General features: G+C 39.9%; 1 protein-coding gene across 3 annotated transcripts in view; it reads right to left on the reverse strand.

Annotated features, from left to right (window-relative positions):
* The window catches only part of gprc5b.S (G protein-coupled receptor, class C, group 5, member B S homeolog), a 55,797-nt gene extending 32,322 nt beyond the window's left edge, over window positions 1–23,475 (reverse strand). The window contains exons 1-4 of one of the 3 annotated variants that reach the window (XM_041579243.1): window positions 23,182–23,475; window positions 6,844–6,982; window positions 5,074–6,083; window positions 63–175 (exon numbers count right to left, since the gene is read on the reverse strand). In XM_041579243.1, the coding sequence (XP_041435177.1) occupies window positions 63–175; window positions 5,074–6,083; window positions 6,844–6,887 (1,167 nt within the window). In that variant the 5' untranslated portion in view covers window positions 6,888–6,982; window positions 23,182–23,475. The remainder of the gene's footprint in view (window positions 1–62; window positions 176–5,073; window positions 6,084–6,843; window positions 6,983–23,181) is intronic. The other 2 variants (XM_041579244.1, XM_018239127.2) reach the window with 2 other exon arrangements.
* Between the last annotated feature and the right edge of the window lie 2,855 nt (window positions 23,476–26,330).

Consider the following 26,330-nt stretch of genomic DNA (forward strand, 5'->3'; position numbering starts at 1 on the left):
TTGGTGATTTCTGTCCTTCCCTTGTCAATCGTCATATGGTATCACTGTGTTTCAATACTTACTGTCCCGCCATTAAGCACAACTGCCATCTCAGTAGGCTGGTACACGTTGCTTCGGAATGGAGCGCTGGGCCTGCTTCCCAAACTCCCATTGCGGAATCCTCCTGCTCTCATGGCTGTACAAAACAGAAAGCACATTGCATTATTTCTGCAGTACACCTCATGTCAGTAGCCATAATACACGGTGAAGAAGAGTTTATATTTCATTTATTGATGATTTTTTTTTTATTTACATTTATTTAAATTTTAAAAACAGTACAAGAAAAGGAAAAAACTATAAAATATAAAGTCATAAGGGCCTCATTCTGACAAGTAAATAAAACACATTTCCAATAAAGACAAGTACACAGTTATTACAGGGGTGTTATTGTATTGACATCCATGCAACCCAGACTGCGTCAAATTTTTTGGGACACCCTCTAGCTACATAAGCTAGCTTTTGTATGCGTAAAGTTTTTTTCCAAAACTTGATTAAGTGGATCGTAGTTTATTTTCAATGTAAGATGTAGTGTTGTACAAGAGTTGCAAATAAAATAGTTCAGCGTGTGGAGTGAGTTTGAGATCTGTTATCACACCAAGGAGGGGAACAGATATGGAGTATTTCTGATGCGCCTCAAACAAATCAAGCAATATGGAAGCCTCCACTCCTATGTATAATTGTGAACTTGCAGGAATATTCTACACACATTGTAAGCTCTGTTCATATTCTGGATAGTCAAGGAAATGTGTAAAGCAGCTGCTTCCAAATAAGAGCAATGTTTAGCCTCACACAGGGCCAATCACCTGGGCCGCCTGAGTGGTCATAGAGAGACACTGGTGGTGAAACGCTACATGAACCAAAGTCTTAGTACTTATCACCAATTAAGAACTAAAACCGTTGTATTCTAAATAGTTTGCTCAATGGTTAACATTCATAAGGCCTCTCCGTACCTATAGGATAAAGGATTCAGACTAATAATAAGCATGCTGATGCCAGGAAGTATGCTATTTGCTGTTGCTAGACAAATCAATGTCCTCTATAAATTTACATCAGTGATCCCGAACCAGTGGTTCATGAGCAACATGTTACCAACTCCTTGGATGTTGCTCCCAGTGGCCTCAAAGCAGGTACTTATTTTTGAATTCCTGGCTTGGAGGCAAGTTTTGGTTGCATAGAAACCAGGTTTACTGCTAAATATATCCTCCTGTAGGCTGCCAGTCCACATAGTGGCTACCAAATGGCCAATCACATCATTATTTGGCACCCCCAGGAACTTTTTTTTCATGTTTGTGTTGTTTCCTAACTCTTTTAACTTCTGAGTGTGACTCATTGGTAAAAAAAAGGTTGGAGACATCTGGTTTACATAAACTACTTTTATTTTTTTTGGTTATTGGCCCTTTAAATGTTTGGCAAGTGAAGAGGGATTAGAAGCCTCATGTAAAAGACCTAATATAACTACGTAAGCCCCTGCATGTTTTCCACACAGTTTCAATCAATAGCATTGTGCCAAGGCACATTGGTCAGTCCATTATCCTCCTAATCAAATCCTTGATCCACTGCACGCAGTCGAGTCAGATATCAAGCTTTATAGCATCAGCAGCCAGGCTCTCCCCGTCATTAAAGAGATGTTACTGTGAAATAAAGCCATTGAATATGTTACACTGTTTAAATAAAGAGTGGATTGGGTGCATTGCATACATATAATTGCAATATGTATTAGAACCCTCTGATACATCAAGCTTGTTAAAATATTATGGTCTAGTTTGCTTTGAGTAATCTCTTCAGTCCTACCAGCAGGCCCGGACTGGCAATCTGTGGGTTCTGTTTGGGCCTGTATGTGGGCTGATTAGGCCTATATGTACCTGAAATGCCAGGGCCTATTTTAATTCTCAGTCCAGACCTGCTTACCAGTGAAAAGCTGCCAGGTATGGAAACTATTATTTATTACTGATGTCTACAATATTTTTTTAAAGGAAATATGTGTTATTGCCTATTGTAGGATGTCTTTGAGTTTTCCTGTTACCCCTTTTATTGTATCACCAACAGTATCAACGTTTCAGGGGGGGTACCCTCAGGGGTTACCCTCCCTTCATCATGATCCTGATGAAGGGAGGGTGTACCCCCAGAAACATTGATACTTTTAGTGATACAATAAAAAGGGTTAGCTTCCCAGCAGCAAATTATGTATGTGTGGATCTGTGAAAAATTTGCTGTAGCTAAGGAACCTAGCCGGATCAACGGAGGGCCAGCACCACCTGTACATTAAATGTGAATTGCAGGAGCGCGGTGGATTCATCAAATTAAATCTGAAGGTTCCCATGTTGTGGAACACATAGAAAAACCATTGCACAGGAAACAATAAGGACCTTATTCAATGACGACCCATCATGCCTGTGTTGCGCCAAATGCACTAGTTTGACATTCACCTGAATCCTCAAGGATTTTGCTGCATCCCAAAACCAATTCCGCTAAGGAGGTGTTAAAAGAACCATGCTCGCAGCTCGCAGAAATAAAATCATAAACCAAGCTGGAGAATTTTTTTAAGAAGAGGTACACTAGCCCAATATCATGGAGGGAGGGGAGGTTTACTGTGCCCTTTAAGTTTTCTTCATTTGCATTATGTGAATACCAATGGAATTTATTAACATTTAACACTAGACATTACTCTATCTTCAAAGGTTTCAAATGGCCCTTTATCTTTCTTTACACAAGCTCTGCTTCAGATAAGCCCACATACAAGCCTCTTGATGTCTACTACTTCCAACCTCAGACTGCAATTCAAAATAACAAGCACTGGTTTCTTCATGGTCATATAAAATGCTCATTATAAACTCTGTAGTAAGGTTTAATGATTAGAATCTGGTTTGGTCTAGAGGTGGTTATGCACAACAGTTTCTACACAGAAAAATATCGCAGTTGGTAGGTTACTCTAAAAAGCATATACTTTGCACTGTAGGCTACAAAGAATAGGGCTCATTTATGATTGTTAAATGCAGTGCTGGGTGCAAAGACTGGGGCAGATGGTGCTTGCTGTTGCACCAGTTTATACACAAATAAAAGGCCTACACCAATATCTTGCCCATGGGCTGCCCCACAAGTTGTGCCCATTTGCATAGAAAGTATTAATTAGCGCAGATCTTTGCACTTATTTTAACTTCCAGTAAATGTTAAGCCTTATTGCAGCAGGGGGAAAAACTGCCTTACATCGTAACATAGTTAAATCTGGTTGAAAAAAAAACAATGTCCATCAAGTTCAACCCCTCCAAATGAAAACCCAGCATCCATACACACACCCCTCCCTACTTCCACATAAATTCTATATACCCATACCTATAATAACTATAGAGTTTAGTATCACAATAGCCTTTGCTATTATGTCTGTCCAAGAAATCATCCAAGCCACTCAATGTTTTCCCCTTCCCACCCCTAATTTGCATATGCAAATTAGGATTCGGTATTCGGCCAAATCTTTCGCAAAGGATTTGGGGGTTTGGCCGAATCCAAAATAGTGGATTCGGTGCATCCCTACTTTAAATGAAAGTTTTTTTCTTCTAGTCTAAAGGGGTGGCCTCTGGTACGGTGATCCACTTTATGAGTAAAAATGTCCCCTGCTATTTGTCTATAATGTCCTCTAATGTACTTGCAAAGTGTAATCATGTCCCCTCGCAAGAGCCTTTTTTCCATAGAAAACAACCCCAACAGTCTACCCTCATAATTTAAGTCTTCCCTCCCTCTAACCAATTTAGTTGCACTTAGTCTCTGCACTCTCTACAGCTCATTTATATCCCTCTGGAGTCCAAAACTGCACTGCATACTCCAGATGAGGCCTTACCAGGGACCTATAAAGAGGCATAATTATGTTTTCATCCCTTGAGTTAATGCCCTTTTTTATGCAAGACAGAACTTTATTTGCTTTAGTAGTCACAGAATGACACTGCCCAGAATTAGACAACGTGTTATCTACAAAGACCCCTAGATCCTTCTCATTTAAGGAAACTCCCAACACACTGCCATTTATAACTTTCATTTATATTATTTTTGCCAAAGTGCTTAACTTTGCAGTTATCAACATTGAACCTCATTTTCCAGTTTGCTGCCCAGTTTCCAGAAAAATCTCTCTGCAAAGTGGCAGCATCCAGCATGGAACATAACACAATTTAGTATCATCTGCGAAAATAGAAACAGTACATTCAATGCCCAACTCCAGGTCATTGTCATTAATAAACAGTCATTAATAAACAAGTTGAAAAGCAAGAGACCTAGTACAGAGCCCTGCCTTGCTCTTTTTTTTTTTGTTGCATTTTGCACTACTTGCACTAGTACATTTCCCTCAATTGGCTTTCCCCATAGGCAGCTGAACAATAATACTGTGCCAGTAAACAATCCATATATGCTCCAGCTAATTAAAAAAGTGGGAGTCCATGCAAAAGAACATGTTGGGCTGTAAACTCTTATTAAAGTTGGCAATAACCTCCTAAAGTAATTTGAATGCAGAATTAAAATGGGTATTTAGCCAAGAACAACAATCTGTTGGCAATGCTCTTCCTCACCAAAATTTACATTGGACTCCCAAGCACAGTAAAATAGGAAAGTACCTACTGGCCAGGCATCTAAAGCTTTGTAAAACATCAACTGTGCTTTCTCCTATACTTAATACTTGGAATTATGAAATGGGATTCTGCTTATATTAGACCAGCTGCATTAGATATTAGAGTGATGTTCAAATTGATCCTGCTTCTGTTTCACCAATAGCTGCAGTTCTGTCGCACCTATTGTAAATACACAAATCAGAGTGATGATGATAAATGAAACACTGCAGTCATTAAGCAATGCATTTCTAAGGAAACCATGACACATATGCACAACCGATCCCATGGCTCTGCAGCAGGCAGGCTACCCAAGGAAATTATGGAACTTGATTACACAGCTCTGACACCATATAAATAATTCATGCAAATACTGGATAGAAACAGACCTCTTATTCAGGATTAATTAACTTCTTGCAGTAAGTGGGAAGAGAACTGCTTGTCTTACCTGCATTATGTTCATCCATAGAAAATGCTTTATTCTCCATGTAGCTACGGGGGAGCTGAATATCTTCCTCGAAAGGAGTCTCCCGCATACGAGGTTGAGAGGTATCAAAATAATTTGTCGTATTTTCTTGTGGGGCTGGGAGAATGGTGCAGTGGACCTCAATGATGGCATGGAAAATGAGAAACACCCAACCGCTAGATATTAGTGCAATGGCCAATGTGGGATCATTCCACTGATTGCTTCTCTTGAGTTCCTTGTTACCGTACAAGTACATGGTCATCCAAGCTACCCAGATTAAAACAGAAAAAACTGTTGTAATAATAAGGCATATTCCATTTTTTTTCCACTTCTGAAATTTCCCGCAGAGAGTAAAAAAGGAAAGGCCCAACATGGCCACCATCAGAACCATAACATAAATCAAAACCATTACGAAATCCATTGGCTCATAACTGCAAGATGGCTTCCTGTCTCGGACAACTGTAAGGATAATCCACTCTACTGCGATGATGACCTGTACCAGCATTAGACATATAACCATCCCAACCATATGCCACCCAGAGGGACTTTTCCCATGGCGGACAAGCCTGCGGATCCTCCAACCTTGAGCAAGCAAGCAAGAGAAACACAGAGCAAAAAGGACTCCCCATAAAAACCTCCGGGTGCAGCAGATCGCTTCATCCTCCTGTATAATAAAGGCAAAAGCTAAGCCAAAAAGTCCAAGCGTTCCAAGAAGAAAAAGGAAATGTATTCCAAGTGGACTTTTCTTCTCTTTTTCAGTGATGAAGGGAAGTCTCACCAGTAAAATCAACATCAGCAACAAGGTTGTCAGCACACCTGCTCCAGCCACAGCTTCAACAACTATCCCCCAGATGGCATCCAGATCACAAAGGTACACATAGCGGGGGAAGATATCCAGCCCGCAACCTCTTGAAGTGGTAGAGTTTTCAGAAGAGCCATAGCCAATCACAAAGAAGAGAAGTAGGATGGCAGCTGGATGAGTTTTCATTTTTCTGTATAAGATGAAAATTAGTGGAAAAATGATTTCCTTTATCAGCACATATACGCCTGTCATTAATGATACTTAAGACATGGAGACAAATGAACTCTATCTTAAACAGAAAAAGTATTGCCTACAAAGAGTTTGTCCCCATTGAATAAGTGCATGTATATAGTCACTACCATTGTGCATGCATGTACAATATGACTATGAAGATTTTCATTCATCCAGGTCATAGTATATCTAGAATAGGTCAATCTAAAAACAACTGGACTTGCTGAGTAATCAATGAATTACTCAGCAAGTCCAGTTGTTTTTAGATTGACCTATACTAGATACATGTACAACTGTATAGTCCATAGGTGAAAAAATGAACTTTTCAACACTACAAATGCTGTTCAGCTGGCAACTACTATGTATACCTTGGCCAAGACAAGCAATATGGCTCTCACTCATATGTGCAAATGGAATTATACTAAATATATAAAGTGTATTTCATACACTTAAATACACAAACGTATTGCTGTCTTGGATTGGCTTGAATATTAACACCAAATGTAACATTTGCTAAGGCAGATCAAACACTTTTCTTCAAGGGCACTGCACTCTACTTAAAGCACAGGACTGACAATAACCTGAGGTTTATTTGGTGGACACACATATTTTAAATGCTAATTAGGTCAATGTACCCTTACAAATAAGACAACTCATGTAAAACTTCACATACTTACAAATACAAAGATGAAGCACTTGAGCCATTCATAAAGACTTACCTCAGCAGTGGATCAAAGCTAAAAGGATCACTCTGTGTTTCCATTTCCAAGTCTTGTCTCTGCTCTCGACAGTGTCTAACACCTTGGCCTTTGCTTATTCTAAGGGCCACTTCTCCATTGTAGACTCTTTGTGGACAACCTAATGTATTTTGGATTTTCACGTTAGCTCTACAGTTCAGTCTTTGTTTTCTTCTAAAATACAGGTTCCCTTATTTGGAAACCCATTATCCAGAAAGCTCTAAATTACTGGAAGGCCTCTAATCTCCCGCTGAGTCTATTTTAAGTAATGCATTCTAATTGTTTTGTTTTGAATTACTTACATTTTCTTTGTAATGATAAAACAGTGCCTACTAATTGATGGTGACTAAGCTGCATGGATCCATATTGGTGGTGAAACCATCCTATTGGGTTTATTTAATGTTTTAATTATTTTCAGCAGACTTAATGTATAGAGATCCAAATTAAGGAAAGATCCCTTATCCAGAAAACCACAGGCCCCCCCAAGCATTCTGGATAATAAATTCAATACATGTACTACAATACTCTGTACTGCATCCCCTATTTTAATCTTCTTTTAACCTATTCTTTAATTAATTGCACCCAGATTTATGTCCTGCAACTGTGACAATTACCACTCTATTCTAACATTTCACTTATTCTCATTCTGCTTCCTGAAGCTGCACAAGCCCCATGTTCCTTAGCATTAGAATGTTTGTAATTGGTTTCCATTCTATATTATCGGTGTTTTTTGAGTTATTTAGCTTTTTATTCAGCAGAAGTTTGCAGTTTTAGCAATCTGGTTGCTAGGCACCAAATTACCCTAGCAACCATGCATTGATTTGAGTAAGAGGCTGGAATAAGCAATACAAAGTTGCAATAAAACATTTGTAGCCTTAAAGGGCATTTGTTCCTTAGATGGGACCAGTGATATCCAGGATGCTACTGAGTATTGAAATGCCACCCTGATTAACTTCAGCATCAAACCTGAGCACTGAATTTGAACAATAAAATGCCTGTTTAGCAGCGATCATTAAATCTATAATAGTGATGCTAACAGTGGAATTATTATAAGTAAGATTTGTTTAAAACAAGGGATAAAGAACAGTAATAGGATGTAACAGCACAATGGGAATGAGTTATTACAGGCTATTTAGTCAGAAGAGATTGCCTTTATAGTTTTCCTAATGAATAATAGATATTTCAGTAAGTCGTTATCATATTATAGGCTGTGGGTTGTTTTTATTATCAGTACGGCAGACAACCACTGGAAGGAATGTATTACAGTCCACAGCCAACAATTTACTAAATGTGTGTTTATGTGTATCAACATTCTGGTGTTTGGATGAAAGGGCCTGGACCTGGGGTTTTCTGGATAATTGATCTTTCCATAATTTGGATCATCATACAGTCTACTAAAAAATCATGTAAACATTAAATAAACTCAGGCTGGTTTTGCTTCAATTCGGGATGCAGCAAATCTACTATTTTAGGATTCGGCTGCATCTTTTGTGAAGGATAATGAACTGAATCCGAACCATAATTTGCTTATGCAAATTAGGGAAACGAGGGACAAAATTGAACCACATGCACAGCGTTTGATTACACTTTTTTTTTTTTACTTCCTTGTTGTGTGACCATAAAGGCAAATTATTTTTAGAATTTAAATTCGGTTCAGCCAGGTACTTGGATTTGGCCAAACCGGAATCCTGATGAAAAAGGCTGAATCCTGAACCGAATCCTGGATATCGTGCATCCCTACTTCCAATAAGAATTCATTATATCTTCGTTTGGATCAAGTACAAGGTACTGTTTCATTCTTACAGAGAAAAGGGAAATATTTTTAAAAATTTGGATTATTTGGATAAAATGGAGTCTATGGGAGATGACTTTTTCATGACGTTGTGGATAACGGATCTCATACATGTATCCCCAATGACTCAAGTGGCAGGAATCACTCAAATGAACCAATATAAAGGGGTCCTTGCTTTTTAAGAAGATGTAAGACTGGCAGCTTTATCATACCTCCCAACTGTCCCTTTTTCGGAGGGACAGTCCCTCTTTTGACAGCTCAACCCGCAGTCCCTCATTTGTACTGGAAAGTCCCTCTTTTCTCTGCACTGAACAGCCAGAAAAAGAAACAAAGTTTCTCACTTAATTGGCTTTTAGCAGAGAGCCCAGAACAGCTAACAGGTGCAAATAAGATACTTTGTAACAATTTTGAGACACAAAAACACAGTTTAGATAAGGAGAAATATTTTCAAACTTTCATAACCTGCCAAATTTTGTAAAACAAACATGGTAATTAGGGGGTGTGGCCACAGAAAGGGGTGTGGTCAAAATTGCTGCGCTACGTGCGGGAAAAAAATTTTTGTCCCTCTTTTTACTTCCAAAATGTTGGGAGGTATGACTTTATATTAGGTTGAATGTGGGAACAATACATCAGCCCAAGTTAACGAAACTATAGAAAGAGATTGTTTTCCCTTTTGAGTAATCGCTCTGTTTTTTTCTCTCCTATAACACAATGCACAAATAGCTTTAATATACCTCTATCTGTTTGTTTGTGTACGTTCTGTTGTTGTGAGTGCCCAAGAAGCTTTGAAAATCCCTCTGGCACATGAAGGAACAAATTATTGGCATAAATCAGCATCAGCATGTATCGTTTTAGGGGAATATACACAATGAATTAAGTGTAAATGTTTGTGATCTTTTGCCAGTCTAATAACTACTTTATTCAAAACACCAAACCCTCTTGTGACAAAGCGATGCCAGGATTCTGTTTCCATGGATACTTAAAAGCAAAATAAAAACTGAAACGGATGCATTGCTCATCTGACAAATTCCTCGCCAGTTTTTGTATTAGTCTGGGTTATAGAACTTTATATGTGTCACAATACAAAGTGGTACCCTGGGCACTTATTTATTTTCATGGCATTAGTCAGAAACTCAAGTCCTCTGACCAATTTTGAATTCGTTTGTTTGGGTGGGTGTATGTCCCCTTTCAGACTTTTATAAAATTTGTTAGTACAGGTATGGGACCTGTTATCCAGAATGCTCGGGACCTGGGGTTTTCCGGATAACGTATCTTTCCGAAATTTGGGTCTTCATGCCTTATGTCTATTAGAAATTCATTTAAACATTAAATAAACCCAAAAAGGCTGGTTTTGCTTCCAGTAAGGATTAATTGTATCTTAGTTGGGATCAAGTACAAGCTACTGTTTTATTATTACAGAGAAAAAGGAAATCATTTTTAAAAATTTGGATTATTTGGATAAAATGGAGTCTATGGGAGAGCTTTCTGGATATCAGGTTTCTGGATACGGGATCCTATTTCCTGTATACATCAAAAAAGAAAACACCAAGACAAATTAAACTTTAAAATCTTCGCAGCGTATTTATTAAGAAATAACTTACCGAAATTCCGCTTGCGATTCTCTTCAGAAATCGATCGGGTGATCCATTGTGTGGCGCTCGATTTCTCCTCCCTGCCTTCCTTATAGGAGATAGCCAGGAAAGGAGAATCGAGCGCTGCACGATGGATCGTCGCCGTCTGAAGAGGAGCGGAAGCAGAGTTTTACAAGTTATTTCTTAATAAAGACTTTGTGATTTTAAAGTTTCATTTGTCTTGGTGGGTTTTTTTCTACGTATACTAACAAATTTTTTGTAAAAATTTTTTTCGATGTTACTGGTCCTTTAAAAAGAAAAAGCATATGCTTTGTGGTCCAACATCCTACCTTCAGCTCATTATTATTATTGCCAATTCTTTATAAAATGGCAACATATTCCACAACGTTGTAAAATAAATGGGTTTATTCATTGAGCGTACAAAATTTAAGGGGTGTTTCACCTTTAAAGGAGACAGTTTGGATTGACCCTTCCTCAAAATATGTAATGATGCAGGAAAAAAAACCCATTTTGAATGCATTTTACCTACTAAAAATGCCATTATGTAAGAGCTGCACAACAGAGATGTGCTCTCTTCTACCTCTAAGCTGAAATGAGAAGTGGGAGTGTCTCTTGATACTGATGTGCTGAAATGTCATAGGATGCAGGGAGTTACAGAAAAATACAGCACCACAGCTATTGATAATTTACAGGAGGTTACCATACATATCCCACACTGCAGATGTTGTGGGATTGGGGAATTGATTCTCTACATAAATACTGTATGTATGGGGTGCAGGGAGTTACAGAAAAGAAAATAAGCTATAATGTATTAACTAGGGATGCACCGAATCCAGGATTTGGTTCGGGATTCGGCCGAATGCTTCTGCCCGGCTGAACCGAATCCTAATTTGCATATGTAAATTAGGAATCAATTCCGTATTCAACCGAATCTTTCGCAAAGGATTCGGGGGTTCGGCCGAATCCAAAATAGTGGATTCGGTGCCTCCCTAGTATTCACTACATATATTGGCAGTTACTGCCAGTAAAACTACCCCATAAAAGAATTACTTTTTCCCCCCATAGCCCCAATTATCTTTTTCTGCTAAATCTATTGGTGGTCAATGAGTGCAGGGAGGGCAGCGATTGTGAGCACAAGCACGGCATCTAGGTAGGGTAAGAGCAGGCAGAGCCGATGTCTTCAGTACAGCAGGATTCGCTTTTACAAAGAAGTGGGCCAAGCGGAGCGCAGAACTGCAGGGAAGGACCTAAAAATGGGCACCAAAATGTCGTTGCAACAGTGTCACCGAGGTCCGCAAGCCCAGGTCTTCTCTCAGTGGAAGCGGCTCCCATACAGAGAGAAGACAGTGTCGGCGGCTCCACAGATAGACAGCAATGAACCCAGCACCAGAAGTTTCCCTAAAGGGAGGGGCGACTGCACTTTTCAAGCAAAAAAAGAGAAACTTTACCCAAAAGGTAATATATATAAAACAGTTTCTTATACTTTTGAAAAACGAAGGTATATGTCCCCTTTGAGATAACTTTTACTATTTTATAGAATGTCTAATTCAAAGCATCTTAAGCACCTTCATTCTTTATTTTTTATAGTTTTTAAATTTTTTGCATTTTTTTGCAAAACTAATTTTGCAAAAATTCCAGCTTTTAAATGGGCTTCACAAATTCTCTGTAAGGCTACACATTTATTGTTATTGCCACTTTTTATTACTCATCTTTCTAGTCAGACCCTCTCCTATTCTTATTCCAGTCTCTCATTCAAACCAAAGCATGGTTGCTATGGTAATTTGGATCCTGTCTTGAAGGCAATTTCTGGTTGCATTAAAACCAACTCTACTGCCAAACTGACCTTCTTGTACTTGGACTTCTTGATAGTCCACACAGGCTACCAAATGAACAATAACAACAATAACCACCCTTATTTTGCACCACCCAGGAACATTTTTCATGCTTGTGTTGCTCCCCAATTGTTATTAACATGTAAATGTTGCTCAAAGGACCCCTGTTGTACACTATAAATAAATAACAATGAACAGAACTGAATGTCTTTGACCATTTTATTGTAATCAATGGATCTCTGGGGAAGAACTAAATGTCCCAAAAACTTTCTATCATCCCTTATTATATTTTCTGCAAAAGGAACAAAATATTCCAACAAACAACACAATGGACACATGGAGTATAAATTTAAAGTAAAAACAGTTGTTTAAATCAAAGTTTTCCCCTGAAACCTGGTATTCTCAATTGTCTAGTTTCTCTTTCCCCAATGTGCTTGCTGGGCTGTGTTATTTGCTGGGTTAATGATTATTCCTTCTAACTAAGAACATTGGGCAAATGAATGAAAAGAAAACAGCCATGAGGAGAGAGATAAATACAATGAGTGTTTCTTTGCACACTCTCCCGTCCATACAAATGCAGAGGTCACACAGAGAATCAAGGATGTAGAAATAAAAAGCGGTGATTCTAGAAGTCTCTCCCTCATGCTATAACAGGTTAACCATTGTGTTCAGATATAAAAGCATTAAACTCTGCCTATCAAGCTTGTTTTCCTCTCTGTTTGTGTTTCAATGGGAGATTGTCTTCTCTTCTATCCCTATCTCAGCAGGACAAAAAAGTCACAATCCAATAACAAAAGTTCAGCAGTTTTGTTGCATCACCGCTTAACCAACTGGGTGCCAATGATATTTAACTGCCCCTCTCTGCGCCAATCAATCTGTACAATTTGGCTGAACAAGCTTGGATCTGCCAAACTAAAGAAATCTAGTGCTCTTTGTATGATCATATCCACCAACGTTGTTCTCGTTTTTCCTGGAATCACTTTGGTGACTCCAGACACTTGGTTTGGGGGTCAGAAAGTGATTCCTACTGCTATGCTATTAAAGGGCAATATAACTGACAGTGAACTGCAGGGGAGAGGGTTTATACAAGATCTCCCCATATGTCAATTTGAGGGCAATGACATATTGCATTATGTGACCTTAAGGTGGCCATAGACGTAGAGATCCGCTCGTTTGGCCATGTTGGCCAGGACCGCATAAACGCACAGATGCGGCTGCGATCTGACAGGATTTTTAAACCTGCCAGATCGAGATGGCAAGATATCGATCGGGGAAGCCTGTCGGATGGTCCAACACACAGGCTAATAATCTGCCGACTCGTTCTCTCGGCAGCTTTTAATGGCCCATGTATGGGGGCCTTTAGCCAATCGATTGGTCTGTTTCCACAGAAGCAGGCTAATAGATCAATTTTTTCTTATTTTTTGTATAAGACTCAATATTCTGCTTCTTTCTGGCCTGAAACTGATAAGGCTATCAGGTTGTTGGGTTCAGTGACCCCAGCAGCCACAAAAAGTAAATTTACTTTGCATTGTGCAGGTCTTAGCCAATCGATGTGTCTGTTTCTACAGAAGCAGGCCAATAGTTTGTTTGCTGCAGTTATTCTCAGGATAATATATACACATATAAGAATGTATATAATAGATAAGTAAGGGTTTTCGTATTTTTCCCTTGTATGTTGATGCTAAAAAGCATAACGACGTGGGTGACAAGGAATCTCATTGCTTCTTCCTAAGATTCCACGTTAAGTCATCCATTTCTTTAAAAAAGTCCTCCTTTTCACAAGATGCAGGAGACGTGAATGACAACAACGTCCCTGGCAGGAATAATAAATTAGCAGCGCCTGCCAAACCTATTAGGATTGTTATTGCAGTTAATATGCTGGCTCCCATCAGTGAGGTGGGCTCCTATCAATGACTTCCCATCTCCAACGTACAGAAGACATCTGCTTCCACACGGCTTAGAAACAAAGACTATCTACTTAGTATGCAGGAGGAGGAATGCTTATTTTTCTATCTCTCCGCCCCTGCATAATAACACTTGACTCTTTTCTGGCTCGGGATGACCCCGTTCACAGTGGGGGTATGGTTTCTCCAACTAATCAGACTTGCATTAATAATACGCTGGTTTGATGCAGAGACACACTCCTGATGATCTGCAGAGGCTGCAGTCGGACCTCATAGGGCAGTCTTTGCTTGTTCTCAAGAGAACATTGTTGTTTATTCCTGTATTACATAACAACATAACAACAGCAAAACATAAAATGGATTGTTGATTAATTGTTCTACAATTAGGCTGGAGAGAAGCAATGCTCATCCATAAGCACCACTGATAAAACCCCTATTCCACTGTTAATAAAGGGAATATTAGGGTATATTATCCTTAATGATTCTGTCATGATTGTTATGGTGTTTAATGGTTTAAACTACAAATGATTCACTCTACAATATAAAATTTCTTTCCTAAACCAGCAAGTGTATTTTTTTAGTTGTAATATTGGTGTGTAGACAGCCATCTCAGGTCATTTTGCCTGGTCATGCTTTTAGAAATAGTCAGCACTTTAGGATGGGACTGCTTTCTGGCAGGCTGTTGTTTCTCCTAATTTTTACTATTGAGTTTTGAGAAACGGATTTCAGTGTAGAATTCTGCTGGAGCAGCACTATTAACTGATGTGTTTTGGAAAAAAGAAACATGTTTAATAGGTCCATCTGGAAGATAAGTTGAATATACCATTACCCATTAATCAACTTGAAAAAACTGTGCAAAAAGGGGGGATAACAGAACTATAAACATTAACCAAAGAAACAGACCCCATCACTCTGCACCAGTATCAGTATAAAGGCAATCTTTATTGATGTGATTTGCATGCGCTTCAGGAAGACACTGTAACTCCTGACGAAGCCGGCTATACCAGCAATACAGTTGGAGAGGAGTTGCACTCTCCTTCCCCCACCTTTCGGATCAGCTTGTTTTTGATATATTGTGCAATTTACTGCTTGCCTAGGGACCTTGATTATATGGCCCATGTATGCAGGGTGTCAAAGTTTGAGCACAATTGGGTCACTTATACTGTGAAGTTAATATTTTGGATTTATTGTGGGATTATGGAGAAAGTGGGATAGAGAGTGGATTCATATTCTTAAATATTTGTAGAGTTTCTTGTACCATAATTTTCTGGCATGCAAATCACATCAAGAATACTTTTTCTTTGATTAGTGTTTATTTATTACAGGGGCAGCAACTTGTGCCATTGGTCTAAACAGAGCTTCTAGTTTGTTGCTGATATTTCCATTCAGACCCTCTACTATTTGTCTTAAATTCTGACTTCCGAACTGCATTGGTTGCTACTACCACTATGAACTATCCTTTTAAATGACATTGTGACCCCAGCATTAAATGATATTGCCTAATTAGATATTATGCTATTTAAATATGGGGTTCACTCTAGCACCGATAAAGGTGATAGATACTGACTCTACTTGCAACCTTTACCTTATATAGAGCAACCATTGTCTCTAGCTGTCAAACTCATCCTCCTTTTCTTGGCAAGCCCTCCTGTTTATATATGCCACATGAAATATGTTTCTCACACTATACCGGCCTGGGAGTGGAGTATGATTTAATGACTGGGATGTGCAGCCAGATGTAATGGAGTGGTTATTCCAGGACCAGATAGAGAAAAAAGCAGAGATCAGGCAATGGGGACAGACAAACCACTAAACTTGCTGAAAGTCTGTAGAATTTTAAGACAAACAGCTGTAAATATGGAGTGGCCTAGAGCAATGCTGTTCAGTTTTTCCAATGCAGTAGGAGGTTTATGCACACATTCAAGATCCACATTGTATTAACATTATAAAGTCATTAAGAGTAGAGTCAGTGGGGCCCTTGGGAAGTATGCTGGCTATATAAAAATCTTCTGTAGGCCAAATCTGGAATACAGGCTTTTAGTTTAACAGTCCCGTCCTTGCTGAAAGTTTTTGGGCTTTGACTTGTAACCAGATTGGAACCCTCTTCATAAGTTTTTGACAAATTATTGTGGCGTTGCTTAGGTCCCTTTATCTCCATGTCTATGAGGCAACAATCAAGCTCTAAAGCACTTTAGGTGTTCACTAAACACATAAACATATGGAAATACAGAATGGCTCTCTGCAGTAAACACCAGTCCTGGTTCTCCAGTTACTGGCAGCAATAATCCAAAGAAAAATTGAAGCCTTCACATGAAGCTTTCGATGTGGCATTCTCTCTACCAATTGCATAGGATACATGGATTTAACAAGCTTGTTGAAAAAGAAAATACATATTTAGAAATGTTACTGAAGCATTTTATTTACTAGGAGGTATAGCTTCTTTGTAATAAAATACCTAAAAAAATAAATGGAGCACTAATAGGACTTCATAAATAGTAAACAGTCTACTTTCAGTCCCTGCTATATAGGGTACCATTAATGGGCCAGCTTGGCTTACTGAGTCCCTGATAACATCATGTCACATTTCCCAGGATTGCAAGGCCATAACCTTCTGGTTCATTGTAATAGGATTAAATCACATTTGGAGGATGGTGGTGGCAGGTGACAATGATTTTGAGGCCAGCCATTCAAAAACACAATGGCTGTTTATATGAGATTATAACTGATATCTGAACTGGAGAAGCTTCACAAACAAGAATGGAAAATAAATTTTCATGAGAAGATGCCTCAGGGAAAACGGAAAAAAGATGGTATTACTACCCTTTAAGAAGCTTATCCTGTCTTTTTAATTGTAGTGGACATAATGCATTTGTCTATGACTTAATCCTCATTAGGAATCCTTCTAGTTTTCTTGGCCTAGCTTCAACATATGCTCTCAAAGAAAACCACTCAAATGGTACAGGCTGGCCTAACAATTCCCATTTTTTTTCAACATTAAAAAAAAATCTCTTCAGTAGAATTGAAAATATATCTGTGCTGAAGTTAAAGGGATCCTGTCATCGGAAAACATGTTTTTTTTCACAACGAATCAGTTAATAGTGCTACTAAAGAAGAATTCTGCACTGAAATACATTTCTCAAAAGAGCAAACAGATTTTTTTATATTCAATTTTGAAATCTGACATGGGGCTAGACATATTGTCAATTTCCCAGCTGCCCCCAGTCATGTGACTTGTGCCTGCACTTTAGGAGAGAAATGCTTTCTGGCAGGCTGCTGTTTTTCCTTCTCAATGTAACTGAATGTGTCTCAGTGGGACATTGGTTTTTACAATTGAGTACTGTTATAAGATCTACCAGGCAGCTGTTATCTTGTGTTAGGGAGCTGCTATCTGGTTACCTTCCCATTGTTCTTTTGTTTGACAGCTGGGGGTTGAAAGGGAGGTGGGTGATATCACTCCAATTTGCAGTACAGCAGTAAAGAGTGATTGAAGTTTATCAGAGCACAAGTCACATGACTTGGGGCAGCTGGGAAATTGACAATATGTCTAGCCCCATGTCAGATTTCAAAATTGAATATAAAAAAATCTGTTTGCTCTTTTGAGAAATGGATTTCAGTGCAGAATTCTGCTGGAGTAGCACTATTAACTGATTCATTTTGAAAAAAAAAAATTTTTCATGACAGTATCCCTTTAATAAAGAAACATGGTAAATACATGAAATGTAAAAGTAGAATATCAAATGTGTGGCCCTCCCGCTGTTTCAGAACATCTTAAATAGGATGGTATATGTTATAGTATTACAAGAACTAGAAAGCCACATATTGGACAACCTTATACATAGTCCACTGGGGCAGGGACTGATGTGAACTATGATGATTTTTACAGAGTGCTCCATTAAAGTGTCCATGCTACATAAATAAAGAGTAATAATAATAATAATAATAGAGATTTGCTACGTACACACTTCCCCCAGTGCCGAGAGATAAAACACAATGAATTCCATATTGAGGGGTGGATGTATCATGGAACTACATGATTTCTGGATGTTGAAGATATACAGCAAATTATATCACATTATGAAATCTGGCTGACATCAGGGAATCACTTTTGCTGTACTCATGGGTTTGGTGTTTTATTGCAAACGCCACAGAGAAAACATGCATGCTTAGCTCATTAGGACTGTTTTTGGCTTTTAGAAGCCTCAGGGTAATTGTCTTTTGACCCCTCGCCATTGCCGTGTTCTGGAACTGTTTAACCTCTTCCACATGGGCTAGGAGTAGAAATCTGGGATAACTGCCCATTGTGAGACGATTGCTGTGCATGTTCTGTTTAATTAGCATCACAGTTTTCCAGCATTTCTCCTAAAATTACCAGGGTAAGACGAAAAGCAAAACCTGGTGGCAACTTTTGCAAAGTTTTGTAAAGGGGACCTGTCACCCTAAGAAATAATTCCAAATTCGATTTTATGATATTAGTCAAGCAAAATAAACATCACTTACACAATATAAATTATTTCAGTCTTGTTTCTTTTAGTCTTGAAATTCACATCCATATTAAGCAGGCAGGAGCCATTTTGTGGACATTATTATTAGGGCAAGCTTTACATCAAAGTTATATAGTTTAATAGGGTTGAAAAAAGACAAAGTCCATCAAATTCAACCCCTCCAAATGAAACCCATCATTCATACACACAGAGGAAGCAGACCCTGCGGCTGCAGGGGGCCCAGGAGGTATAGGGGGCCCCACGAGGCTCAAATTCATATACAATTTCAATACATTTTGGTAAAACAGGACAACCTCTGGATATGTTTGGGGCCCTAAAATTAATTTGCTGTGGGGCCCAGTAACATCTAGTTACGCCACTGCCCTCCATACTTTCACATAAATTACATATACACATATCTATACTAACTATAGAGTTTAGTATCACAATAGCCTTTGATATTATGTCTAAGAAATCAACATGCCACAATCTTGCATCAGAATGAGACATCCAATGCCCATGCCCATACACTGGCTACACAATTACATGGCGAAGATTGAGTGGGAGTGAGTGCAGTGATATCCAAAAAGTGTAGAATGGTAAGTGAAAGTTATTGCCCTGCCTTGGCACAGAGGAAGGGCATGCAATATATGATTGACAGCTAAAGACTTTCAAAAAAGTTGTATGGATGTTTAAATTTAAAAAAAAAAAGAATTTGGATTTCATGTTTAAATTGAAAAAGACTTTTACTATACAGCTTATGTTTTGATGACAGGTCCCCTTTAAGTGTAATTATAAAACAAACACTGTGAAAGGGCTTGGTTGGCAAAGTGATTTTCTGTGTTTATACCCGAAACCTTGGTTGCCTGATTGCACAGGTACATTTAATGCCTTGCTAAAGGAGTTGGCATTGAACCAGTCACCCCATGGGCGAAAGGCCATTGCTTTACAGTAAACTGAATCCTGATTCTAGATCAGTCTTGTGATGATGACTGTTTAACAACAAAATCCAGGTTATCAATGTGTTGTAGCTCACCCTTTTTTAACACAAACTAAAAGCACTGAATATGGAGGATGAGGAATTTCTTTATCTAGGATTTAAAAGAAAGGTAAATACCAGTGAGCATGGGCTGGAGAAAAGCTTGTCTCGACAGAAGGAAAACAGTACAGGTATAGGATCCGTTATCCATAAAGCTCAGAATTCTGGAGAAGCCCACTGCTATATCTTCCTTTTTCTCTGTAATAATAAGACTACCTTGTACTTGATCCCAACTAAGATATAATTAATTTTTTTTAGAAGACTTAAGGTATGGAAATTCAAATTACAGCAAGACCCTTTACCCGGAAAACCATACAGGTTCCATATCTGTATTATAGCAGCTGCGTGGGTCAGTGACCCTACCTGTAGCTGTTTGGGGGCTCAGTGTGGCTGCAATTTAAGCTTTATACTACAAGCTTGCTCTGCTTTTGTTCAAAATCTGTGTGATAACATCCCTTTAAGAGTTATGACGCTCCATGTAAAATTAGCCTCCGTAAGTAAAAGCATTACACTAGCTTGGTACTATTTCTAAAGTCCCCATCCAGCAGCACATGTAAACACTAGAGCTCTCTCAGGTTACAAATAACAGTCTGTTCTGTGATGCAGCTGCTTGTAAAATGCGTTAAGTTAAAGTTTTAATCTCTGTCGTTGCTGCATAAACTTGCAGGGAGTTACTGTAAACTAACTTCAGAGGGGAAACCATGTTAATTGCTTGTATTTGCCAAGAATATGGAAGTGCATTGATGCTAGTGAGAAGTCATATAATCAAACTGCCCAATGTTTTCATACCTTTAAAATTGTACACACCCTCTTCAAATCAAAGTGTTCTGTTCAACTAATCTGATTTGCAAAGGGAATCCCTGCTTGATGTTCTGACAGTACCAAGTGGGAAAAGAACCAGGAGCCTAATGGCTTTAGGAGCATTCACAGGCTCCAGATATACAGAAAAATTAAGTAGACTCTATGAATACAATTAGTGCTTGTAATGCCAGGCAGGTTTTTTCCTTTTTTCAGCACGTTCTAAATTAAATAATTAACAAATCTGTGTGCATCTAAAATTAAAACCATGTTGGTCTATGAGGTAATGCACACTGGTGGAAGACACTAGGGGGCAGATTTACTAAGCTCGAGTGAAGGATTCGAATGAAAAAAATTCGAATTTCTAAGTATTTTTTTGGGGTACTTCGACCATCGAATGGGTCAAATTCGATCGAATCGAATGATTCAAACGATTCAAAGTAAAAATCGTTCGACTATTCGACCATTCGATAGTCAATGTACTGTCTCTTTAAAAAATACTTCGACTACATACTTCGCCAGTTTAAACCTACCGAGGTTCAATGTAAGCCTATGGGGACCTTCCTTAAGTTTTCTAAGTTTTTTGTGGTCGAATAAAAAGCCTTCGATCTATCGATTAAAATCATTGGATTCAAAGGAACGTTTTTTATTCGATCAAAGTATTTGCGGTAAATCCTTCGAATTCGATATTCGAAGGATTTTACTTTGAGGGTCGAATTCGAGGGTTTTTTAACCCTCGAAATTCGACCCTTAGTAAATCTGCCCCTTGGTCTCCCAGGCACATTTATTACAGTATGGCATAAGGTACAATCCAGATGTAAAAATTGATAAATGCTAGGGTCTGAGAGACTGAACTTCCACTGTGATTACATAAACACAATGTCATTACATGAGGCAAAAACACATTCCCTGCACCTGGCTATAGCAGATAGGTGGTTCCAAAACATACAATGAAACTATGGGTGGGCAAGGAACCCAATTCAACTTGAACTCCCTCCATCCCCTTCCCAGCAGCTACCTCTTTTATTACAAATACTAATAATAATAATGCTCGTAATACTAATAGAGTATCAGGTAAATGGGAAACTGCATGTGGAGAATTTCAGTGGGCCGAGTAAAGCAGCACCCTGCAGTTTTCTCATCCCACTCAGTTACTTGTATTGCATCTCTAAAACTTTAAAGACGTGCCCTACTTCCCAATATCATCCAGCGTTTGCTTTTATTGAAGGGAGGAATGTTACCAAAAGTATATGAAGTGATGTGCAAGTCAATCAGTACCATTTCTCTCCTTAGGATTCACCATAACCCGACTGGTTATAAATATATATATATTCACTGCGGTCTCACAGTGTATGAGAACTTCTGTACAAAGCCAGCACCATGCACAGTAACGTGACCACTGTCCTTTTTAGATCTCAATTCTCTCTGTGGTTGTTTGGTAGCAGAAATGGCTGTGGCTATAGAAACGTTGCATAGCAAGTCATCATATTACCCCTGTCCTTCACTAACATACCATGCCCCCCTGAGCTTTCCATTCTTAGATCACGCACTACATTTTCTTGCTTTCTCCAAGGCATGCTCAGGCTGTGCAGACAGAACTTGACCAGAAATTCTTCCTGCATTTAAATCCATTCCATTCACAGTCTCCATTCACAAAGTGACCCTCTCCATTCATCTTAAGGAAGCAGACAGGACATTTTGGAACCCTTTTCCATGCCCAGACTGGCAATGTAAGGGTTAAACACCATCAATTCACATTTTTTTTATGTGTATAGATTTCCTCTCCAATTCACATCAACACTAAAAACCAGCCACCTCAATGATCACAGTATTGATGCATATCTAGCACATTTAACGTTTATTTGGATCAGATATCAACTTGGAAGCTCTCGATATATCGGTATATTCATTTGTATATTTCTCATAGCCAGGTACCATCAGCATCACACTAGAAATAAAAATGCCTTTATAATGGGTAAGGAAAGGGATAAAGTGATTGCAATCATACGTAAATGTTGCATTAGTTTGGGGGTTAAGCCCATGTGCCTGTAAATAGCGGGGCACTGTGCCTGTGCATGGGGGGAACTATGCCTGTATATTGGGTACACTGTGCCTGTCTATGGGGGCACTATGCCTGTATATAGGGGGGGCACTATGCCTGCCTATGAGGGGCACTATGCCTGTATATAGGGGGCACTATGCCTTTATAGGGGGCACTATGCCTTTATATAGGGGGCACTATAACTGTCTATAGGGGCACTATGCCTGTATATAGAGGCACTATGCCTGTCAATGGGGGCACTATGCCTGTGTATAGGGGGACACTATGCCTGTATATAGGGAGCATGATGCCAGTCTATGGGGGGCACTATGCCTTTATATAGGAGGCACTATGCCTTATATAGGGGGCATTATGTCTGTATGTGGGGGGCACTATGCCAGTATATAGCGGGCACTATACCTGTCTATGGGGGGCACTATGCCTGTATATAGGGGGGCACTATGCCTGTATATAGGGGAGCACTATGCCTGTATATAGGGGGCAGTATGCTTGTATATAGGGGGGGTACTATGCCTGTATATAGGGGGGCACTATGCCTGTATATATGGGGCACTATGCCTGTATATAGGGGGGGCACTATGCCTGTATATAGGGGGGCACTATGCCTGTATATAGGGGGCCCTATGCCTGTATATAGGGGGGCACTATGCCTGTTTATAAGGGGCACTATGCCTGTATATAGGGGCACTATGCCTGTGTATAAGGGGCACTATGCCTGTATATAGGGGGCACTATGCCTGTATATAGGGGCATTGTGGCTGATTAAAGGCAGAAGCCCATACAGTTTGTGCTAGACTATAACGGAACAGAAAGTACTTACATTGAGCTGCAGATCGCAGGGGGCTCCACAGGGGGGTGTCGGTGTGAGGTTCAATAAGTCACATATCTGCAGTAGCTGGGACTCCAGAGCAGAGATCTCACGGGGCTGCAGTTACTCTCCTCTCTGGCTGATGTACAATTACTTCCCACTTTGCCTCCAATCCAATAAGGGGGCTGTTTGGATTTCCCGCGACCCTCACCCTGGGAAAGCTCACAAGCCCCGATAAACGCTGACACCTAAACACTTCACTGCAGTACCACTGCTGCCTCTAGCGCCGCCCCCCAGCACTCAGGCCACGCCCACCCGTGACATCAGAGGCTGTGAATGAACGTGTGGTGCAAAGGATTGCCCTTTGTTTGCGACTGAAAGGGGCATTAGACTGGGCTAGTTTGCCAGGCACTCGTGTTAGTTGTGTAACTTTCCCTGATTTACAGTTGAATGTGTGAGAGATGATTTCTGGTGGAAGTACAGGATAGAAAAGCATTTTACTTCAGCAGTGTGGCAGCTCCCATTCAGAGTTGGGCTGATTATGTGACTTTAGGGTACAATGTCTGGCAACGTGTTTAGCTACACAGAACAGTAAGGAGTAACATTCTCATTTATCTGGCATTTAGCCTTTGATACTAACAGGGAGAGGGAGTTGTGCAAAGGGTATAGGGCTCATTTAGTAGTGCAACTGCATTGTGCTAAGCAAGTGCTATTTTATACCCATAATGCAGTGTCTCCCCTGCAAATCCAGTGTAATTGCACCGTGAGGTCACAATTGCGCTGATGCAGTAATACGATTGCACTTTAACGCACATTGGACTCACAATCAAACTGCTTACTGCAAACTGCTTACTCTGTAGTTTCGCCCATGGGAGGGGGGGGGGCAGGTGGAGAGGCAGGTAGGGGCTTTTTCTGTACTGGACCCCTCTGAACATTTTTTTTACAGGGGGATCCAATGCACTGTAACTGCACCTGAGTCTTATTCCTTAGAAGCAAGTTTTATGCATTGGTGCAGGCTGCCACCATGGGAAACCGGGCACCACCACCTCATTCACGGGTGGCAGCAGCTCCAGGGCCCCCCTGCATCAATAGGTGCAACCACCACATGCATCAATAGGTGCAACCACCGCATGCATCAATAGGTGCAACCACCGCATGCATCAATAGGTGCATTGTGAATGATATGCAAGAGGGGAGGTGGGACAACTGGCACCACTATAAAAAAGGGTGCCTGTTTGCACAACAACTGTGCCTAAAATTGCAAAAATGCACTCCTAACTGAGCCCTCATGTTACGTGGAGAATAGATACAGTATAAGCAGTATTGGACTGACCTGCAAGGGCACTGGGAGAAAAGTTGTTAGACCCGACTGGCACCGTAGCAGGTGGTTGTGCAGTGCTGGTTGGGGGTGTGAATTGTAAGTGGTAATTGGCTTGGGCTTTCTGGTTGGCCCAGCTGCCCCAATCCAACACTGGTAATAGGCCAGCAGATCATTTATATATAAATATTAGCCTTGCTCATCTCTGTAATGCTCCAACCATGCCTCCCCCCCAAAAAAATTTGCACTAAAGTGAAGGTAAATTGTGGAAAGCCTACAGGGTCCTCAATGTGAAATTGGGTTAAACCACAGGAAGTGAAGGGGAGGGGCAAATACATTTGACTAAAAAAACTTGGGAGAGAGAACATGTCTGGTTAAGGCATTTGCATATGTGAATGTACTCATTCAACAATCTGGAACAATCTGTTGTACTTGGTCTGGATCATTATCTCCTGGCCTAAATCACTAGTACTGCTGGCCAGTGTTCAGGGATCTCCAGTTTAAAAGGTGAGAGCATAGATGACAGGTTGATTAAAAAAAGGCTATGGAGGGGCGGGAGAAAAAAAACCCAATACAGGTGGGCAGTGACAGATTAAGAGCATTGTGGGCAATGGCCTACTGTTGCCCTGCTGGTGAAAATAAAGGCTTTTTAGTGCAAAAATCCAAATCACCACTCTGGAGAACCAGTATCATCAATCAAGTGATTCTTTATTTGGTGCTACCAAATAAAGAATCACTTGATTGATGATACTGGTTCTCCAGAGTGGTGATTTGTATTTATGAAGATAAGGAGAAGTGGCGGCTCCTATACTCTGTTGGAGGAACCTAACACAATAAGGATAAAAAGAGGGCCTTTACCTACACCTGATCTAGCTTTTTAGTGCAAGTCTGGAGTACTGCCCATTACAGATCTCTACTGGCCTACTCTGAAAGCATGTCCCCTCCACATTCTGGGATGGAAGCTGCTGTGCAGTAAGGAGAAAAAAGTATGGCAAAGGTATTTACACAATGTAATGCGAAGTTGAACAGCACCATCGACTCTTGAAGTATTTAAAAAGCCTTTATTTATGCTTTTGTGGGCATCACCGCAACGTTTCAGGCCATGCAGCCTTTTATCAAGCTTGTGGCCTGAAACGTTGCGGTGATGCCCACAAAAGCATAAATAAAGGCTTTTTAAATACTTCAAGAGTCGATGGTGCTGTTCAACTTCGCATTACATTGTTTGCCAATGGGAAGTGGCCATTGCAGAACGTCCACCATCCCTAAAGAATATTGAGAATCCATGTGCTGACTAGTCTTCCTTCAAAGGTATTTACACAGACAGAGCAACAGTCAGGTTCCCCTGTAGTCTAGCCTGTGGTGGTGCTCTTCTATGCTCACTAGTATAACATGATCAACATCAGCCAATGAGCTTCTCCTGTGTGACATGAGAATAACTGTACCCTACTCAGGTAAGGAAAAGTCAACAACCATAGTGGACCCACCCTGCCTCCCTCCCCAAACTAGGCCATATAGCTTCTTGTGGCCAGATGAACCCACACCATACAGAATTAAACAAAAATGTGTAAAACCCACTTCAAAAAACATTTTATTGGGAAGTACTATGAGGCTGTGTATCTGCTCCCAGAGCCACATTTTCTGAGTGGCCTCTTGAATGACCTATATTATAAGGCTAATATCCCACACACAGTCTGCTACCGCCCCTTATGTTTAACAATAAGAACAGATGGGATCCACCTGTCAAGTCACTGCAGTCTGCGAATGAATGAATTTCAGCCAAAAACCACATTTTAATATTTGGGTAAAATGCACTCAGCATGTGCAGTGAATGACAGATCCCCTT

Source organism: Xenopus laevis, chromosome 9_10S, assembly GCF_017654675.1.
Source record: "Xenopus laevis strain J_2021 chromosome 9_10S, Xenopus_laevis_v10.1, whole genome shotgun sequence".
In the NCBI taxonomy this organism is placed as follows: Eukaryota; Metazoa; Chordata; class Amphibia; order Anura; family Pipidae; genus Xenopus; species Xenopus laevis.